Source organism: Chiloscyllium plagiosum, unplaced genomic scaffold, assembly GCF_037043375.1.
Source record: "Chiloscyllium plagiosum isolate Xiang-an unplaced genomic scaffold, Cpla_swu_hap1 HiC_scaffold_38, whole genome shotgun sequence".
NCBI classification, from domain to species: domain Eukaryota; kingdom Metazoa; phylum Chordata; class Chondrichthyes; order Orectolobiformes; family Hemiscylliidae; genus Chiloscyllium; species Chiloscyllium plagiosum.
Window position 1 is genome coordinate 17774892 of NW_028270176.1, and position 23597 is coordinate 17798488.

Below are 23597 nucleotides of genomic sequence, written 5' to 3' on the forward strand. Positions count from 1 at the left end.
GATCCAGTTTCCTGTCAGGGATCCACTCTGTTGCGATGTGATCTGTTCTCTGTTCTGCCCCGCAGTGTCAGATATTGGCCCAGATGTTGTTTTTAAAGGATGTGCTTCGGCGAATCAGTGCGGAGGGCGGATGGATTTGCAAACGTTGGGTTTGTTGCTAAGCGACCTGTCCTGCTGTGAAGGCTCTTTGTGTAATGGAGACACAGGGATCACCACCACAGTGGATCCAGGTAAAGGTGACACAGGCTCGGTGGGAGGGACCAGTGACCGTCCCCCCTTCAGATCACCACTGTCCCCAGGCAATAATGGCATCTAGATCCTGTACCAGATCCCCTCGGATTGTGCTGCTGCAGTCGGATCCCCTCACTTTAAGCCTCATCGACCGATCCCTCTGACCCGTTCCCCCTCAGTCCCTGTTCCCCTTAAATGCGTTGAGCGAGCCATCCCAACCACTGCCTGTGGTCATGAGTTCAACTCCCCCCAGAGGGACATTTCTTCCCTGTTCCTCACTGGATGCAGGAGAGACTATCGTGTGTCCCGATCCCCCACACTCCTTCAGGATGTTTTAATCAGGTACGCAAACTTCCTCAATTCACCTCACCTTTTGGGGTGTGGGGGAGGTGGTAGTGTGCTGGTTGCTGCTGGGGTAGGTGTGAAGGGCTCGCAGCATTTTGGAAAAGTAAGTTTCCTGGTCCTCAGTGTGAGTGCTGTTTACACAGCTGCTGCTTCAAGCCAGTGGGAAGAGATGTGGGTTGTATGTGTGTTTACATGTGTTGTGCGTGTGTGCTTGTCTCTCTGTCTGTGCCTGTGTGTCTGTGTGTTTGTGTGTCTGCCTGTGCCTGAGCGTGTGTGTCTGTGCCTGAGTGTGTGTGTGTGCGTGTGAGTTGTGAGGGGAGGGGGTGTGTGGGTGGTCAGTCCAGTTTGAAACCAGCTCAGTCCCAGCAGACACACCCAGAGCAGGAGCTGATTGGTCTTTGGTTGGTGAGCAGTTCCCCAGAACCGAAACCTTCTGTCCCTAGCAATTCCTTCCTGAGGTCAGTAATATTCCTTGCTCCGAAACCTGGTCTGTGCTCCCCACCGACCTCAGGCTAAACGGCCGGTTCATTTGGGAACCGGCCGTTCTCCGATAATATCTTTAGCCGTTGCGGTGACTCCGGGAATAGGAGTCACAATAGTCGGGAATAATCCCAGGAAGGAATCCGGGAGGAATTTCTCTCCTTAGATAGTGAGACTCATTCTCCTGGACAGCAATGCAGATGGTCAGATCCCTCAATGTTGATTTGTCAATGAAAAATTCAACTTCTGCATCAGAATGAATTAAGTTCCAAAGTGCCCACATGATGGACTGGTCATGATGTTCCTCACCCCCACAGTTTCTAATTCCATCCCATTTCGAAAATACAGCAGAGGGGCAGGGGGTCCCTGATTTACAACCGTCCGCCTTACAGACACTCCTTACAAAGGTGATCCCATCCTGGGCTGTAATTATAACCATCCAACGCTCTAATGGTTCCTGTATTTACAAACAGCTGCTTTACATTGCTGGGGATGAGATTCCGACTTGAGTCCAGGCCAACTTGCAAATGGAGCCCGTTCACAATCCCCAGGGGAAACTGGTTCCCCTTTCTCCATCCAAAGGGATTGATCTCTCTAATCCCCATCGTCTCCCCTCCCCCACACTCATTGAATCTCACTCATCCCAGAATAGCCCATTCCCTCAATCCTTCAGTCTCCGACTCTGCCTGACGAGAGCAGTCTCCTCAACTTGTAGCTCCCGCTAACCCAGTGTGACCTGGGGAGAGATCATTCACAGCCTGGAGTGTAGGGGCAAGTCCAGTGGAAATCTCAACACCAACCCCCCCCCCCCCACCCCCTTATCCCCAAATCCCTCACCCTTCCTCCCAAACCTCTCAGGAAGCATCATCTTCCGGATCCTGCCCAATCCAATCCTTCTCCCGTTCACGGAGAACATCTGGTGATGAAGATTTCCAATTGGTGTTTTGGAATGAACCGAGATCAGTGGGCAGGTCATTGGCCATCTCTGTCAGTGATCTCCTCGCTTTATTAATGAGGGCATTAAATTAGCCACATCACACTGTGTTAAATTGCCTGGCATGTTCAGGGATGTGTAGGGTAGGTGCATTGCTCAGGGATAAATACAGGATAATAGGGTCAGAATGGGAGTATTTGGCGTGGATCATTTTGTCTCTAAAGTGTTTTAGCACTCATTACTTTGGCGCTGAGCTGTTTTGGCACCAGCTCAGAATAAAAAAAGTCTTGTTCAGCCCGTAAAAAAATTGTTTTTATTGCATTGTAAGAAATAAACCGAATTCTTTTTTATTCATTATTTTTAACCTATTCTTATCCAAACGAATTTCTACATTTTGCTACACTTATTAAATACGTATAGATAACCATCATGTGAAAATGTTGGTTTGTCTCTCTCGCTTAGAATGTTTTCAGCTATTTCTGGTGTGGGCTCCACAAGAAAATAAAAAGAGAATTGTATTCCAGCTTTCCAATGTGAAGACAGAAGGGCTTCAGTATCATCAAGGCAGGAGATGACTATTAACAATTGTTAAATGAGAAAATGATTACAAAACGGGATTTGAATCTACAGCGGGTCATTCCAGCTTTGACTCTCAACTCTTGCTAGTTGAGAAAATTACATCGCGTCGTTCGTCATCCTCTCGTCTTTAACCAAACAAGACTTTTTAAATTCTGAATTGGTGCCAAAAGAGCTCAGCGCCAAAGTAATGAGCGCCAAAACAGTTTCGACCCAAAACGGAGCGGTCAAATGGTCAGCGCCAAAGGGGTGGTGCCAAAACGTACCCGAGCCTAATAGGGTTTGGGAATGGGTTTGGGTGGGTTAATGTTCAAAGGGTCAGTGTGGACCTGTTGGGCTGAAGGGCCTGTTTCCACACTGTAGGGATTCTATGATAATTTTCCCTCTTTATGGGGTGTACTTGTTCCAAATCTCCAGGCATCTCTTGCCAGGTTCAGGATTTTCCTGATTTCTCAGCTACTGGGGATAAACTGACAGGTTTATCGATTCCTGAATCCTCAGCACCAACTCGAGAGACCTCAGGATTGGAATTAGACAGTTAGTACAAACCCATCGGCAATTTCCTGCTCAATCTGGCTCATCAATATCTTGGTTCCCCGATACATGTGGGACTTAAGATTAATTATTTCCCAGCAATCTCTCCACTCAGTGTGTCTGTCTGAACTGCTTTTAGGTTCAAGACCGTCGACCCCAGCAGCAACCAGCACACTGACTCCAGCAGCAACTAGCACATCAACTCCAACAGCAACCAGCACATCAGACACTGCAGCAACCAGCACATTAATCCCAGCAGCAACCAGCACATCAGACCCACCAGCAACCAGCACATCAATCCCAGCAGCAACAAGCACATCAGACTCAGCAGCATCCAGCATGTTGATCCCAGCAGCAACCAGCACATCGATCCTAGCAGCAACCAGCAGATCTGACCCAGTAGCAACCAGCACATCGATCCAAACAACCAGCACATCAGACCCAGCAGCAACCAGCACATCAGACACAGCAGAAACTAGCACATCGATCCCAACAACAACCAGCACATCAGACCCTGCAGTTGCCAGCACATTGATGCCAACAATGACCAGAACATCAGACACAGCAGCAACCAGCACATCGATCCCAGCAGCAACCAGAACATCGATCCCAGCAGCAACCAGCACATCAGACCCTGCAGCAAACAACACATCGATCCCAGCAACAACCAGCACATCAGACCCACCAGCAACCAGCACATTGATCCCAGCAGCAACTAGCACATCAGACCCAGCAGCAAACAACACATCGATCCCAGCAGCAACCAGCAGATCTGACCCAGTAGCAACCAGCACATCGATCCAAACAACCAGCACATCAGACCCAGTAGTAAGCAGCACATTGATCCCAGCAGCAACCAATACATCAATGCCAGCAGCATCCAACACATCAGACCCTGCAGCAACCAGCAGATCTGACCCAGTAACAACCAACACATGGATCCCAGCAGCAACCAGCCCATCAGATCCTGCAGCAACCAGCAGATCTGACCCAGTAGCAACCAGTACATCAATCCCAACAACCAGCACATCGATCCCAGCAGCATCTAGCACATCAGACCCAGCAACAACCAGCACATGGAACCAAGCAGCAAACAGCACTTCATTCCTAGTAGCATCCAGCACATCGATCCCAGCAGCAACCAGCACATCAGAACCTGCAGCAACCAGCACATCGATCCCAGCAGCAACCAGCACATCAGAACCTGCAGCAACCAACACATCGATCCCAGCAGCAACCAGCACATCGATCCCACCAGCAACCAGCACATCAACGCCAGCAGCATCCAGCACATCAGACCCAGCAGCAACCAATTCATTCGACTCAGCAGCATCCAGCATGTTGATCCCAGCAGCAACCAGCACATCGATCCTAGCAGCAACCAGCAGACCTGACCCAGTAGCAACCAGCACATCGATCCAAACAACCAGCACATCAGGCCCAGCAGCAAGCAGCACATTGGTCCCAGCAGGAACCAACACATCAATGCCAGCAGCATCCAGCACATCAGACCCTGCAGCAACCAGCAGATCAGACTCAGTAGCAACCAGCACATCGATCCCAACAACCAGCACATCAGACCCAGCAACAACCAGCACATTAGACCCAGCAACAACCAGCACATCGAACCAAGCAGCAACCAGCACTTCATTCCCAGTAGCAACCAGCACATCAGACCCTGCAGCAAACAACACATCGATCCCAGCAACGACCAGCACATCAGACCCACCAGCAACCAGCACATTGATCCCAGCAGCAACTAGCACATCAGACCCACCAGCAACCAACATATCGATCCCACCAGCAACCAGCACATCAACGCCAGCAGCATCCAGTACATCAGACCCAGCAGCAACCAATTCATCAGATACAACAGCAACAAACACATCAGACTCAGCAGCATCCAGCATGTTGATCCCAGCAGCAACCAGCACATTGATCCTAGCAGCAACCAGCAGATCTGACCCAGTAGCAACCAGTACATCGATCCAAACAACCAGCACATCAGACCCAGTAGCAAGCAGCACATTGATCCCAGCAGCAACCAACACATCAATGCCAGCAGCATCCAACACATTAGACCCTGGAGCAACCAGCAGATCTGACCCAGTAACAACCAACACATGGATCCCAGCAGCAACCAGCACATCAGATCCTGCAGCAACCAGCACATCGAATGCAGCAACAACCAGCACATCAGACCCAGTAGCAACCAGCTCATCGATCCCAGCAGCATCCAGCACATCAGACCCAGCAACAACCAGCACATCGAACCAAGCAGCAAGCAGCACTTCATTCCTAGTAGCATCCAGCACATCGATCCCAGCAGCAACCAGCACATCAGAACCTGCAGCAACCAACACATCGATCCCAGCAGCAACCAGCACATCAACGCCAGCAGCATCCAGCACATCAGACCCAGCAGCAACCAATTCATTAGACACAACAGCAACCAGCACATCAGACTCAGCAGCATCCAGCATGTTGATCCCAGCAGCAACCAGCACGTTGATCCCAGCACCAACCAGCAGATCTGACCCAGTAGCAACCAGCACATCGATCCAAACAACCAGCACATCAGGCCCAGTAACAACCAACACATGGATCCCAGCAGCAACCAGCACATCAGATCCTGCAGCAACCAGCAGATCTGACCCAGTAGCAACCAATACATCAATCCCAACAACCAGCACATCGATCCCAGCAGCATCCAGCACATCAGACCCAGCAACAACCAGCACATGGAACCAAGCAGCAAACAGCACTTCATTCCTAGTAGCATCCAGCACATCGATCCCAGCAGCAACCAGCACATCAGAACCTGCAGCAACCAGCACATCGATCCCAGCAGCAACCAGCACATCAGAACCTGAAGCAACCAACACATCGATCCCAGCAGCAACCAGCACATCGAGCCCACCAGCAACCAGCACATCAACGCCAGCAACATCCAGCACATCAGACCCAGCAGCAACCAATTCATTAGACACAACAGCAACAAGCACATTAGACTCAGCAGCATCCAGCATGTTGATCCCAGCAGCAACCAGCACATCGATCCTAGCAGCAACCAGCAGACCTGACCCAGTAGCAACCAGCACATCGATCCAAACAACCAGCACATCAGGCCCAGCAGCAAGCAGCACATTGATCCCAGCAGGAACCAACACATCAATGCCAGCAACATCCAGCACATCAGACCCTGCAGCAACCAGCAGATCAGACTCAGTAGCAACCAGCACATCGATCCCAACAACCAGCACATCAGACCCAGCAACAACCAGCACATTAGACCCAGCAGCAACCAGCACATCGAACCAAGCAGCAACCAGCACTTCATTCCCAGTAGCAACCAGCACATCGATCTCAGCAGCAACCAGCACACTAGACCCTGTAGTAACCAGCAAATTGATCCCAACAACCCGCACATCAGACCCAGTAGCAACTATCACATCAGACCCAGTAGCAACCAGCACATCGATCCCAGCAGCAACGCACACATCGATCCCAACAACAACCAGCACACCAGACCCTGCAGCAACCAGCATATCAGACCCTGTAGCAACCAGCACATCAATCCCAGCAGCAACCAGCACCTCAGACCCAGCAGCAACCAGAACATCGATCCCAGCAGCAACCAGCACATCAGACCCTGCAGCAATCAGCTCTTCATTCCCAGCAGCAACCAGCACTTCATTCCCAACAAATACCAGCACATCAGAACCATTAGCAACCAGCACATCAATCTCAGAAGCAACAAGTACATCAGACACAGCAACTAGCACATCGATCCCAGCAGCAACCAGCACATTGATCCTAGCAGCAACCAGCAGATCTGACCCAGTAGCAACCAGTACATCGATCCAAACAACCAGCACATCAGACCCACCAGCAACAAGCACATCGATCCCAGCAGCAACCATCACATCGATCCCAGCAGCAACCAGCATATCGATCCCAGCAACAACCAGCACATCAGACCCAGCAGCAACCAGCACATCAGACCCAGCAGAAACCAGCACATCAGACACAGCAGAAACTAGCTTATCAATCCCAACAACCAGCACATCGATCCCAGCAACAACCAGCACATCGATCCCAGCAGCAACCAGAACATCAACCCCAGTAGCAACCAGTACATCAACCCCAGCAACAACCAGCACATCAGACCCAGCAGCAACCAGCACATCGATCCCAGCAACAACCAGCACATCAGACACTGCAGCAAACAACACATCGATCCCAGCAGCAACTAGCACATCAGACCCACCAGCAACCAACATATCGATCCCACCAGCAACCAGCACACCAACGCCAACAGCATCCAGCACATCAGACCCAGCAGCAACCAATTCATCAGATATAACAGCAACAAACACATCAGACTCAGCAGCATCCAGCATGTTGATCCCAGCAGCAACCAGCACATTGATCCTAGCAGCAACCAGCAGATCTGACCCAGTAGCAACCAGTACATTGATCCAAACAACCAGCACATCAGACCCAGTAACAAGCAGCACATTGATCCCAGTAGCAACCAACACATCAATGCCAGCAGCATCCAACACATCAGACCCTGGAGCAACCAGCAGATCTGACCCAGTAACAACCAACACATGGATCCCAGCAGCAACCAGCCCATCAGACCCTGCAGCAACCAGCAGATCTGACCCAGTAGCGACCAGTACATTGATCCAAACAACCAGCACATCAGACCCAGTAACAAGCAGCACATTGATCCCAGCAGCAACCAACACATCAATGCCAGCAGCATCCAACACATCAGACCATGCAGCAACCAGCAGATCTGACCCATTAACAACCAACACATGGATCCCAGCAGCAACCAGCCCATCAGACCCTGCAGCAACCAGCAGATCTGACCCAGTAGCAACCAGTACATCGATCCCAACAACCAGCGCATCGAACCAAGCAGCAACCAGCACTTCATTCCTAGTAGCATCCAGCACATCGATCCCAGCAGCAACCAGCACATCGATCCCAGCAGCAACCAGCATATCGATCCCAGCAACAACCAGCACATCAGACCCAGCAGCAACCAGCACATCAGACCCAGCAGAAACCAGCACATCAGACACAGCAGAAACTAGCTTATCAATCCCAACAACCAGCACATCGATCCCAGCAACAACCAGCACATCGATCCCAGCAGCAACCAGAACATCAACCCCAGTAGCAACCAGTACATCAACCCCAGCAACAACCAGCACATCAGACCCAGCAGCAACCAGCACATCGATCCCAGCAACAACCAGCACATCAGACACTGCAGCAAACAACACATCGATCCCAACAGCAACTAGCACATCAGACCCACCAGCAACCAACATATCGATCCCACCAGCAACCAGCACATCAACGCCAGCAACATCCAGCACATCAGACCCAGCTGCAACCAATTCATCAGACACAACAGCAACAAGCACATCAGACTCAGCAGCATCCAGCATGTTGATCCCAGCAGCAACCAGCACATTGATCCTAGCAGCAACCAGCAGATCTGACCCAGTAGCAACCAGCACATCGATCCAAACAACCAGCACATCAGGCCCAGCAGCAAGCAGCACATTGATCCCAGCAGGAACCAACACATCAATGCCAGCAACATCCAGCACATCAGACCCTGCAGCAACCAGCAGATCAGACTCAGTAGCAACCAGCACATCAATCCCAACAACCAGCACATCAGACCCAGCAGCATCCAGCACATTAGACCCAGCAACAACCAGCACATCGAACCAAGCAGCAACCAGCACTTCATTCCCAGTAGCAACTAGCACATCGATGCCAGCAGCAACCAGCACACCAGACCCAGCAGCAACCAACACATCAGACCCAGCAGAAACCAGCACATCAGACACAGCAGAAACTAGCACATCGATCCCAACAACAACCAGCACATTGATCCCAGCAGCAACCAGCACATCAGACCCTGCAGTTGCCAGCACATTGATCCCAACAATAACCAGAACATCAGACACAGCAGCAACCAGCACATCGATCCCAGCAGCAACCAGAACATCGATCCCAGCAGCAACCAGCACATCAGACCCTGCAGCAAACAACACATCGATCCCAGCAACAACCAGCACATCAGACCCACCAGCAACCAGCACATTGATCCCAGCAGCAACTAGCACATCAGACCCACCAGCAACCAGCACATCAACGCCAGCAGCATCCAGTACATCAGACCCAGCAGCAACCAATTCATCAGATACAACAGCAACAAGTACATCAGACTCAGCAGCATCCAGCATGTTGATCCCAGCAGCAACCAGCACATTGATCCTAGCAGCAACCAGCAGACCTGACCCAGTAGCAACCAGCACATCGATCCAAACAACCAGCACATCAGGCCCAGCAGCAAGCAGCACATTGATCCCAGCAGGAACCAACACATCAATGCCAGCAGCATCCAACACATCAGACCCTGCAGCAACCAGCAGATCTGACCCAGTAACAACCAACACATGGATTCCAGCAGCAACCAGCCCATCAGACCCTGCAGCAACCAGCAGATCTGACCCAGTAGCAACCAGTACATCAATCCCAACAACCAGCGTATCGATCCCAGCAGCATCCAGCACATCAGACCCAGCAACAACCAGCACATGGAACCAAGCAGCAAACAGCACTTCATTCCTAGTAGCATCCAGCACATCGATCCCAGCAGCAACCAGCACATCAGAACCTGCAGCAACCAACACATCGACCCCAGCAGCAACCAGCACATCGATCCCACCAGAAACCAGCACATCAACGCCAGCCGCAACCAGCACATCGATCCTAGCAGCAACCAATTCATTAGACTCAGCAGCAACCAGCACATCGATCCCAGCCGCAACCAGCACATCGATCCTAGCAGCAACCAGCAGACCTGACCCAGTAGCAACCAGCACATCGATCCAAACAACCAGCACATCAGGCCCAGCAGCAAGCAGCACATTGATCCCAGCAGGAACCAACACATCAATGCCAGCAGCATCCAGCACATCAGACCCTGCAGCAACCAGCAGATCTGACCCAGTAACAACCAGCACATCGATCCCAACAACCAGCACATCAGACCCAGCAACAACCAGCACATTAGACCCAGCAGCAACCAGCACATCGAACCAAGCAGCAACCAGCACTTCATTCCCAGTAGCAACCAGCACATCGATCTCAGCAGCAACCAGCACACTAGACCCTGTAGTAACCAGCAAATTGATCCCAACAACCCGCACATCAGACCCAGTAGCAACTATCACATCAGACCCAGTAGCAACCAGCACATCGATCCCAGCAGCAACGCACACATCGATCCCAACAACAACCAGCACACCAGACCCTGCAGCAACCAGCATATCAGACCCTGTAGCAACCAGCACATCAATCCCAGCAGCAACCAGCACCTCAGACCCAGCAGCAACCAGAACATCGATCCCAGCAGCAACCAGCACATCAGACCCTGCAGCAATCAGCTCTTCATTCCCAGCAGCAACCAGCACTTCATTCCCAACAAATACCAGCACATCAGAACCATTAGCAACCAGCACATCAATCTCAGAAGCAACAAGTACATCAGACACAGCAACTAGCACATCGATCCCAGCAGCAACCAGCACATTGATCCTAGCAGCAACCAGCAGATCTGACCCAGTAGCAACCAGTACATCGATCCAAACAACCAGCACATCAGACCCACCAGCAACAAGCACATCGATCCCAGCAGCAACCATCACATCGATCCCAGCAGCAACCAGCATATCGATCCCAGCAACAACCAGCACATCAGACCCAGCAGCAACCAGCACATCAGACCCAGCAGAAACCAGCACATCAGACACAGCAGAAACTAGCTTATCAATCCCAACAACCAGCACATCGATCCCAGCAACAACCAGCACATCGATCCCAGCAGCAACCAGAACATCAACCCCAGTAGCAACCAGTACATCAACCCCAGCAACAACCAGCACATCAGACCCAGCAGCAACCAGCACATCGATCCCAGCAACAACCAGCACATCAGACACTGCAGCAAACAACACATCGATCCCAGCAGCAACTAGCACATCAGACCCACCAGCAACCAACATATCGATCCCACCAGCAACCAGCACACCAACGCCAACAGCATCCAGCACATCAGACCCAGCAGCAACCAATTCATCAGATATAACAGCAACAAACACATCAGACTCAGCAGCATCCAGCATGTTGATCCCAGCAGCAACCAGCACATTGATCCTAGCAGCAACCAGCAGATCTGACCCAGTAGCAACCAGTACATTGATCCAAACAACCAGCACATCAGACCCAGTAACAAGCAGCACATTGATCCCAGTAGCAACCAACACATCAATGCCAGCAGCATCCAACACATCAGACCCTGGAGCAACCAGCAGATCTGACCCAGTAACAACCAACACATGGATCCCAGCAGCAACCAGCCCATCAGACCCTGCAGCAACCAGCAGATCTGACCCAGTAGCGACCAGTACATTGATCCAAACAACCAGCACATCAGACCCAGTAACAAGCAGCACATTGATCCCAGCAGCAACCAACACATCAATGCCAGCAGCATCCAACACATCAGACCATGCAGCAACCAGCAGATCTGACCCATTAACAACCAACACATGGATCCCAGCAGCAACCAGCCCATCAGACCCTGCAGCAACCAGCAGATCTGACCCAGTAGCAACCAGTACATCGATCCCAACAACCAGCGCATCGAACCAAGCAGCAACCAGCACTTCATTCCTAGTAGCATCCAGCACATCGATCCCAGCAGCAACCAGCACATCGATCCCAGCAGCAACCAGCATATCGATCCCAGCAACAACCAGCACATCAGACCCAGCAGCAACCAGCACATCAGACCCAGCAGAAACCAGCACATCAGACACAGCAGAAACTAGCTTATCAATCCCAACAACCAGCACATCGATCCCAGCAACAACCAGCACATCGATCCCAGCAGCAACCAGAACATCAACCCCAGTAGCAACCAGTACATCAACCCCAGCAACAACCAGCACATCAGACCCAGCAGCAACCAGCACATCGATCCCAGCAACAACCAGCACATCAGACACTGCAGCAAACAACACATCGATCCCAACAGCAACTAGCACATCAGACCCACCAGCAACCAACATATCGATCCCACCAGCAACCAGCACATCAACGCCAGCAACATCCAGCACATCAGACCCAGCTGCAACCAATTCATCAGACACAACAGCAACAAGCACATCAGACTCAGCAGCATCCAGCATGTTGATCCCAGCAGCAACCAGCACATTGATCCTAGCAGCAACCAGCAGACCTGACCCAGTAGCAATCAGCACATCGATCCCAACAACCAGCACATCAGACCCAGCAACATCCAGCCCATCAGACCCTGCAGCAACCAGCAGATCTGACCCAGTAGCAACCAGCACATCGATCCCAACAACCAGCACATCAGACCCAGCAACATCCAGCACATTAGACCCAGCAGCAACCAGCACATCGATGCCAGCAGCAACCAGCACATCAGACCCTGCAGCAACCAGCACATTGATCCCAACAATAACCAGCATATCAGACCCAGCAGCAAATAGCAGATTGAACCAAGCAGCAACCAGCACTTCATTCCCAGTAGCAACCAGCACTTCGATCTCAGCAGCAACCCACACATCAGACCCTGCAGCAACCAGCACACCAGACCCTGTAGTAACCAGCACATTGATCCCAACAACCCGCACATCAGACCCAGCAGCAACCAGCACACCAGACCCTGTAGTAACCAGCACATTGATCCCAACAACCCGCACATCAGACCCAGCAGCAACCAGCACACCAGACCCTGTAGTAACCAGCACATTGATCCCAACAACCCGCACATCAGACCCAGCAGCAACCAGCACACCAGACCCAGTAGCAACCAGCACATCAATCCCAGCAGCAACCCGCACATTGATCCCAACAACAACCCGCACATCAGACCCAGTAGCAACCATCACATCAGACCCAGTAGCAACCAGCACATCAATCCCAGCAGCAACCCGCACATCGATCCCAACAACAACCAGCACACCAGACCCTGCAGCAACCAGCATATCAGACCCAGTAGCAACCAGCACATCAATCCCAGCAGCAACCAGCATATCAGACCCAGTAGCAACTAGAACATCGATCCCAGCAACAACCCGCACATCAGACCCAGTAGCAACTATCACATCAGACCCAGTAGCAACCAGCACATCGATCCCAGCAGCAACGCACACATCGATCCCAACAACAACCAGCACACCAGACCCTGCAGCAACCAGCATATCAGACCCTGTAGCAACCAGCACATCAATCCCAGCAGCAACCAGCACCTCAGACCCAGCAGCAACCAGAACATCGATCCCAGCAGCAACCAGCACATCAGACCCTGCAGCAATCAGCTCTTCATTCCCAGCAGCAACCAGCACTTCATTCCCAACAAATACCAGCACATCAGAACCATTAGCAACCAGCACATCAATCTCAGAAGCAACAAGTACATCAGACACAGCAACTAGCACATCGATCCCAGCAGCAACCAGCACATTGATCCTAGCAGCAACCAGCAGATCTGACCCAGTAGCAACCAGTACATCGATCCAAACAACCAGCACATCAGACCCACCAGCAACAAGCACATCGATCCCAGCAGCAACCATCACATCGATCCCAGCAGCAACCAGCATATCGATCCCAGCAACAACCAGCACATCAGACCCAGCAGCAACCAGCACATCAGACCCAGCAGAAACCAGCACATCAGACACAGCAGAAACTAGCTTATCAATCCCAACAACCAGCACATCGATCCCAGCAACAACCAGCACATCGATCCCAGCAGCAACCAGAACATCAACCCCAGTAGCAACCAGTACATCAACCCCAGCAACAACCAGCACATCAGACCCAGCAGCAACCAGCACATCGATCCCAGCAACAACCAGCACATCAGACACTGCAGCAAACAACACATCGATCCCAGCAGCAACTAGCACATCAGACCCACCAGCAACCAACATATCGATCCCACCAGCAACCAGCACACCAACGCCAACAGCATCCAGCACATCAGACCCAGCAGCAACCAATTCATCAGATATAACAGCAACAAACACATCAGACTCAGCAGCATCCAGCATGTTGATCCCAGCAGCAACCAGCACATTGATCCTAGCAGCAACCAGCAGATCTGACCCAGTAGCAACCAGTACATTGATCCAAACAACCAGCACATCAGACCCAGTAACAAGCAGCACATTGATCCCAGTAGCAACCAACACATCAATGCCAGCAGCATCCAACACATCAGACCCTGGAGCAACCAGCAGATCTGACCCAGTAACAACCAACACATGGATCCCAGCAGCAACCAGCCCATCAGACCCTGCAGCAACCAGCAGATCTGACCCAGTAGCGACCAGTACATTGATCCAAACAACCAGCACATCAGACCCAGTAACAAGCAGCACATTGATCCCAGCAGCAACCAACACATCAATGCCAGCAGCATCCAACACATCAGACCATGCAGCAACCAGCAGATCTGACCCATTAACAACCAACACATGGATCCCAGCAGCAACCAGCCCATCAGACCCTGCAGCAACCAGCAGATCTGACCCAGTAGCAACCAGTACATCGATCCCAACAACCAGCGCATCGAACCAAGCAGCAACCAGCACTTCATTCCTAGTAGCATCCAGCACATCGATCCCAGCAGCAACCAGCACATCGATCCCAGCAGCAACCAGCATATCGATCCCAGCAACAACCAGCACATCAGACCCAGCAGCAACCAGCACATCAGACCCAGCAGAAACCAGCACATCAGACACAGCAGAAACTAGCTTATCAATCCCAACAACCAGCACATCGATCCCAGCAACAACCAGCACATCGATCCCAGCAGCAACCAGAACATCAACCCCAGTAGCAACCAGTACATCAACCCCAGCAACAACCAGCACATCAGACCCAGCAGCAACCAGCACATCGATCCCAGCAACAACCAGCACATCAGACACTGCAGCAAACAACACATCGATCCCAACAGCAACTAGCACATCAGACCCACCAGCAACCAACATATCGATCCCACCAGCAACCAGCACATCAACGCCAGCAACATCCAGCACATCAGACCCAGCTGCAACCAATTCATCAGACACAACAGCAACAAGCACATCAGACTCAGCAGCATCCAGCATGTTGATCCCAGCAGCAACCAGCACATTGATCCTAGCAGCAACCAGCAGATCTGACCCAGTAGCAACCAGCACATCGATCCAAACAACCAGCACATCAGGCCCAGCAGCAAGCAGCACATTGATCCCAGCAGGAACCAACACATCAATGCCAGCAACATCCAGCACATCAGACCCTGCAGCAACCAGCAGATCAGACTCAGTAGCAACCAGCACATCAATCCCAACAACCAGCACATCAGACCCAGCAGCATCCAGCACATTAGACCCAGCAACAACCAGCACATCGAACCAAGCAGCAACCAGCACTTCATTCCCAGTAGCAACTAGCACATCGATGCCAGCAGCAACCAGCACACCAGACCCAGCAGCAACCAACACATCAGACCCAGCAGAAACCAGCACATCAGACACAGCAGAAACTAGCACATCGATCCCAACAACAACCAGCACATTGATCCCAGCAGCAACCAGCACATCAGACCCTGCAGTTGCCAGCACATTGATCCCAACAATAACCAGAACATCAGACACAGCAGCAACCAGCACATCGATCCCAGCAGCAACCAGAACATCGATCCCAGCAGCAACCAGCACATCAGACCCTGCAGCAAACAACACATCGATCCCAGCAACAACCAGCACATCAGACCCACCAGCAACCAGCACATTGATCCCAGCAGCAACTAGCACATCAGACCCACCAGCAACCAGCACATCAACGCCAGCAGCATCCAGTACATCAGACCCAGCAGCAACCAATTCATCAGATACAACAGCAACAAGTACATCAGACTCAGCAGCATCCAGCATGTTGATCCCAGCAGCAACCAGCACATTGATCCTAGCAGCAACCAGCAGACCTGACCCAGTAGCAACCAGCACATCGATCCAAACAACCAGCACATCAGGCCCAGCAGCAAGCAGCACATTGATCCCAGCAGGAACCAACACATCAATGCCAGCAGCATCCAACACATCAGACCCTGCAGCAACCAGCAGATCTGACCCAGTAACAACCAACACATGGATTCCAGCAGCAACCAGCCCATCAGACCCTGCAGCAACCAGCAGATCTGACCCAGTAGCAACCAGTACATCAATCCCAACAACCAGCGTATCGATCCCAGCAGCATCCAGCACATCAGACCCAGCAACAACCAGCACATGGAACCAAGCAGCAAACAGCACTTCATTCCTAGTAGCATCCAGCACATCGATCCCAGCAGCAACCAGCACATCAGAACCTGCAGCAACCAACACATCGACCCCAGCAGCAACCAGCACATCGATCCCACCAGAAACCAGCACATCAACGCCAGCCGCAACCAGCACATCGATCCTAGCAGCAACCAATTCATTAGACTCAGCAGCAACCAGCACATCGATCCCAGCCGCAACCAGCACATCGATCCTAGCAGCAACCAGCAGACCTGACCCAGTAGCAACCAGCACATCGATCCAAACAACCAGCACATCAGGCCCAGCAGCAAGCAGCACATTGATCCCAGCAGGAACCAACACATCAATGCCAGCAGCATCCAGCACATCAGACCCTGCAGCAACCAGCAGATCTGACCCAGTAACAACCAGCACATCGATCCCAACAACCAGCACATCAGACCCAGCAACAACCAGCACATTAGACCCAGCAGCAACCAGCACATCGAACCAAGCAGCAACCAGCACTTCATTCCCAGTAGCAACCAGCACATCGATCTCAGCAGCAACCAGCACACTAGACCCTGTAGTAACCAGCAAATTGATCCCAACAACCCGCACATCAGACCCAGTAGCAACTATCACATCAGACCCAGTAGCAACCAGCACATCGATCCCAGCAGCAACGCACACATCGATCCCAACAACAACCAGCACACCAGACCCTGCAGCAACCAGCATATCAGACCCTGTAGCAACCAGCACATCAATCCCAGCAGCAACCAGCACCTCAGACCCAGCAGCAACCAGAACATCGATCCCAGCAGCAACCAGCACATCAGACCCTGCAGCAATCAGCTCTTCATTCCCAGCAGCAACCAGCACTTCATTCCCAACAAATACCAGCACATCAGAACCATTAGCAACCAGCACATCAATCTCAGAAGCAACAAGTACATCAGACACAGCAACTAGCACATCGATCCCAGCAGCAACCAGCACATTGATCCTAGCAGCAACCAGCAGATCTGACCCAGTAGCAACCAGTACATCGATCCAAACAACCAGCACATCAGACCCACCAGCAACAAGCACATCGATCCCAGCAGCAACCATCACATCGATCCCAGCAGCAACCAGCATATCGATCCCAGCAACAACCAGCACATCAGACCCAGCAGCAACCAGCACATCAGACCCAGCAGAAACCAGCACATCAGACACAGCAGAAACTAGCTTATCAATCCCAACAACCAGCACATCGATCCCAGCAACAACCAGCACATCGATCCCAGCAGCAACCAGAACATCAACCCCAGTAGCAACCAGTACATCAACCCCAGCAACAACCAGCACATCAGACCCAGCAGCAACCAGCACATCGATCCCAGCAACAACCAGCACATCAGACACTGCAGCAAACAACACATCGATCCCAGCAGCAACTAGCACATCAGACCCACCAGCAACCAACATATCGATCCCACCAGCAACCAGCACACCAACGCCAACAGCATCCAGCACATCAGACCCAGCAGCAACCAATTCATCAGATATAACAGCAACAAACACATCAGACTCAGCAGCATCCAGCATGTTGATCCCAGCAGCAACCAGCACATTGATCCTAGCAGCAACCAGCAGATCTGACCCAGTAGCAACCAGTACATTGATCCAAACAACCAGCACATCAGACCCAGTAACAAGCAGCACATTGATCCCAGTAGCAACCAACACATCAATGCCAGCAGCATCCAACACATCAGACCCTGGAGCAACCAGCAGATCTGACCCAGTAACAACCAACACATGGATCCCAGCAGCAACCAGCCCATCAGACCCTGCAGCAACCAGCAGATCTGACCCAGTAGCGACCAGTACATTGATCCAAACAACCAGCACATCAGACCCAGTAACAAGCAGCACATTGATCCCAGCAGCAACCAACACATCAATGCCAGCAGCATCCAACACATCAGACCATGCAGCAACCAGCAGATCTGACCCATTAACAACCAACACATGGATCCCAGCAGCAACCAGCCCATCAGACCCTGCAGCAACCAGCAGATCTGACCCAGTAGCAACCAGTACATCGATCCCAACAACCAGCGCATCGAACCAAGCAGCAACCAGCACTTCATTCCTAGTAGCATCCAGCACATCGATCCCAGCAGCAACCAGCACATCGATCCCAGCAGCAACCAGCATATCGATCCCAGCAACAACCAGCACATCAGACCCAGCAGCAACCAGCACATCAGACCCAGCAGAAACCAGCACATCAGACACAGCAGAAACTAGCTTATCAATCCCAACAACCAGCACATCGATCCCAGCAACAACCAGCACATCGATCCCAGCAGCAACCAGAACATCAACCCCAGTAGCAACCAGTACATCAACCCCAGCAACAACCAGCACATCAGACCCAGCAGCAACCAGCACATCGATCCCAGCAACAACCAGCACATCAGACACTGCAGCAAACAACACATCGATCCCAACAGCAACTAGCACATCAGACCCACCAGCAACCAACATATCGATCCCACCAGCAACCAGCACATCAACGCCAGCAACATCCAGCACATCAGACCCAGCTGCAACCAATTCATCAGACACAACAGCAACAAGCACATCAGACTCAGCAGCATCCAGCATGTTGATCCCAGCAGCAACCAGCACATTGATCCTAGCAGCAACCAGCAGACCTGACCCAGTAGCAATCAGCACATCGATCCCAACAACCAGCACATCAGACCCAGCAACATCCAGCCCATCAGACCCTGCAGCAACCAGCAGATCTGACCCAGTAGCAACCAGCACATCGATCCCAACAACCAGCACATCAGACCCAGCAACATCCAGCACATTAGACCCAGCAGCAACCAGCACATCGATGCCAGCAGCAACCAGCACATCAGACCCTGCAGCAACCAGCACATTGATCCCAACAATAACCAGCATATCAGACCCAGCAGCAAATAGCAGATTGAACCAAGCAGCAACCAGCACTTCATTCCCAGTAGCAACCAGCACTTCGATCTCAGCAGCAACCCACACATCAGACCCTGCAGCAACCAGCACACCAGACCCTGTAGTAACCAGCACATTGATCCCAACAACCCGCACATCAGACCCAGCAGCAACCAGCACACCAGACCCTGTAGTAACCAGCACATTGATCCCAACAACCCGCACATCAGACCCAGCAGCAACCAGCACACCAGACCCTGTAGTAACCAGCACATTGATCCCAACAACCCGCACATCAGACCCAGCAGCAACCAGCACACCAGACCCAGTAGCAACCAGCACATCAATCCCAGCAGCAACCCGCACATTGATCCCAACAACAACCCGCACATCAGACCCAGTAGCAACCATCACATCAGACCCAGTAGCAACCAGCACATCAATCCCAGCAGCAACCCGCACATCGATCCCAACAACAACCAGCACACCAGACCCTGCAGCAACCAGCATATCAGACCCAGTAGCAACCAGCACATCAATCCCAGCAGCAACCAGCATATCAGACCCAGTAGCAACTAGAACATCGATCCCAGCAGCAACCAGCACATCAGACCCAGCAGCAACTAGAACATCGATCCCAGCAGCAACCAGCACATCAGACCCTGCAGCAATCAGCTCTTCATTCCCAGCAGCAACCAGCACATCAATCCCAAAAACAACTAGCACATCAGACCCTGCAGCAATCAGCTCTTCATTCCCAGCAGCAACCAGCACTTCATTCCCAACAAATACCAGCACATCAGAACCATTAGCAACCAGCACATCAATCTCAGAAGCAACAAGCACATCAGACACAGCAACTAGCACATCGATCCCAGCAGCAACCAGCACATCGATCCTGACAACCAGCACATCAATCCCAGCAGCAACCAGCACATCGATCCCAGCAGCAACCCACACATCAGATCCAGCAGCAACCATCACATCGACTTTAGCGACAACCAGTACATCAGACCCAGTAGCAACTAGAACATCAATCCCAGCAGCAACCAGCATATCAGACCCAGTTACAACCAGAACATCACACCCAGCAGCAACCAGAACATCGATCCCAGCAGCAACCAGCACATCAGACCCTGCAGCAATCAGCTCTTCATTCCCAGCAGCAACCAGCACTTCATTCCCAACAAATACCAGCACATCAGAACCATTAGCAACCAGCACATCAATCTCAGAAGCAACAAGTACATCAGACACAGCAACTAGCACATCGATCCCAGCAGCAACCAGCACATTGATCCTAGCAGCAACCAGCAGATCTGACCCAGTAGCAACCAGTACATCGATCCAAACAACCAGCACATCAGACCCACCAGCAACAAGCACATCGATCCCAGCAGCAACCATCACATCGATCCCAGCAGCAACCAGCATATCGATCCCAGCAGCAACCAGCACATCAGACCCAGCAGCAACCAGCACATCAGACCCAGCAGAAACCAGCACATCAGACACAGCAGAAACTAGCTTATCAATCCCAACAACCAGCACATCGATCCCAGCAACAACCAGCACATCGATCCCAGCAGCAACCAGAACATCAACCCCAGTAGCAACCAGTACATCAACCCCAGCAACAACCAGCACATCAGACCCAGCAGCAACCAGCACATCGATCCCAGCAACAACCAGCACATCAGACACTGCAGCAAACAACACATCGATCCCAGCAGCAACTAGCACATCAGACCCACCAGCAACCAACATATCGATCCCACCAGCAACCAGCACACCAACGCCAACAGCATCCAGCACATCAGACCCAGCAGCAACCAATTCATCAGATATAACAGCAACAAACACATCAGACTCAGCAGCATCCAGCATGTTGATCCCAGCAGCAACCAGCACATTGATCCTAGCAGCAACCAGCAGATCTGACCCAGTAGCAACCAGTACATTGATCCAAACAACCAGCACATCAGACCCAGTAACAAGCAGCACATTGATCCCAGTAGCAACCAACACATCAATGCCAGCAGCATCCAACACATCAGACCATGCAGCAACCAGCAGATCTGACCCAGTAACAACCAACACATGGATCCCAGCAGCAACCAGCCCATCAGACCCTGCAGCAACCAGCACACCAGACCCAGTAGCAACCAGCACATCAATCCCAGCAGCAACCCGCACATCGATCCCAACAACAACCCGCACATCAGACCCAGTAGCAACCATCACATCAGACCCAGTAGCAACCAGCACATCAATCCCAGCAGCAACCCGCACATCGATCCCAACAACAACCAGCACACCAGACCCTGCAGCAAACAGCATATCAGACCCAGTAGCAACCAGCACATCAATCCCAGCAGCAACCAGCATATCAGACCCAGTAGCAACCAGCACATCAATCCCAGCAGCAACCAGCATATCAGACCCAGTAGCAACCAGCACATCAATCCCAGCAGCAACCAGCACATCAATCCCAAAAACAACTAGCACATCAGACCCTGCAGCAATCAGCTCTTCATTCCCAGCAGCAACCAGCACTTCATTCCCAACAAATACCAGCACATCAGAACCATTAGCAACCAGCACATCAATCCCAGCAGCAACCAGCACATCGATCCCAGCAGCAACCCACACATCAGATCCAGCAGCAACCATCACATCGACTTTAGCGACAACCAGTACATCAGACCCAGTAGCAACCAGCACATCAGGCCCAGTAGCAACCAGAACATCAATCCCAGCAGCAACCAGCATATCAGACCCAGTTACAACCAGAACATCACACCCATCAGCAACCAGCACATCAATCCCAGCAACAACCAGCACATCAGACCCATTAGCAGCCAGCACATCAATCTCAGCAGCAACCAGCACATCAGACACAGCAGCAACCAGCACATCAGACCCAGCAGCAACCAGCACATCAACCCCAGCAGCAACCCGCACATCAGACCCATTAGCAACCAGCACATCAGACCCAGCAGCAACCAGCACATCAGACCCAGCAGCAACCAACACATTGATCCCAGCAGCAACCAGCACCTCAGACCCAGCTGCAACCAGCGCATCAGTCCCAGCAGGAAAAAGGACATCAAACTATGAGACTGTGTTATCCCACACCATCATTGGTAATCCTGCCTCTCCGTTGAGAGCCGACTCTTCCCAGATTGGAGGGAAAGAGGCCAGATGGAGTGAAGGCAAGTTTCTTTCCCCGTTTGCTGAGTGCAGACGTGTCTTCCCTCTTCCTCAGGGTCAGGCCCATTGTCGGTGTTTGTAGGGACTGGGAGTGGGGATTGACCTGTTCCCATGATGCAGTAGGGCGTCCACCTCAGCACTGAGACAGGAACGGTGGCAATGTCTCCCCCCCCCCCCCCCCCCCCCGCCCCCCCACCTCCTGCCCCTCAAGCGGTGTAGGGTCATATTCTCCAAAACACAAAAACACAAGATTCCTTGAGATATCCCAACCCAATCTAGAACCACCTGCCAGCACCCGGCCCGTATCCCTCCAAACTCTCTCTATTCATATACCCATCCAGATGCTCTTAAATGTTCTGGACTTCCTGATCCCAGGGAAAAGACCTTATCTATTTATCCTATCCATGCCCCTCATAATTTTATAAACCTCTATAAGGTCACCCCTCAGCCTCTGACGCTCCAGGGAAAACAGCCCCAGCCTGTTCAGCCTCTCCCTGTAGCTCAAATCCTCCAACCCTGGCAACATCCTTGTAAATCTATTCTGAACCCTTTCAAGTTTCACATCTTTCCGATAGGAAGGAGACCAGAATTGCACGCAATATTCCAACAGTGGCCTTACCAATGTCCTGTACAGCCGCAACATGACCTCCCAACTCCTGTACTCAATACTCTGACCAATAAAGGAAAGCATACCAAACACCTTCTTCACTATCCTATCTACCTGCAACTCCACTTTCAAGGAGCTATGAACCTGCACTCCAAGGTCTCTTTGTTCAGCAACACTCCCTCAGACCTTACCATTAAGTATACAAGTCGTGCTAAGATTTGCTTTCCCAAAATGCAGCACCTCGCATTTATCTGAATTAAACTCCATCTGCCACTTCTCAGCC

General features: G+C 51.8%; 1 protein-coding gene across 1 annotated transcript in view; it reads left to right on the forward strand.

The window, feature by feature from the left end:
- LOC122544899 (uncharacterized) overlaps window positions 1-23597 on the forward strand; it is a 58403-nt gene that overhangs the window by 7125 nt on the left and 27681 nt on the right. The window contains exons 6-7 of the mRNA XM_087980824.1: window positions 66-230; window positions 3240-22713. Coding sequence (XP_087836950.1) covers window positions 66-230; window positions 3240-22713 — 19639 coding nt within the window. The remainder of the gene's footprint in view (window positions 1-65; window positions 231-3239; window positions 22714-23597) is intronic.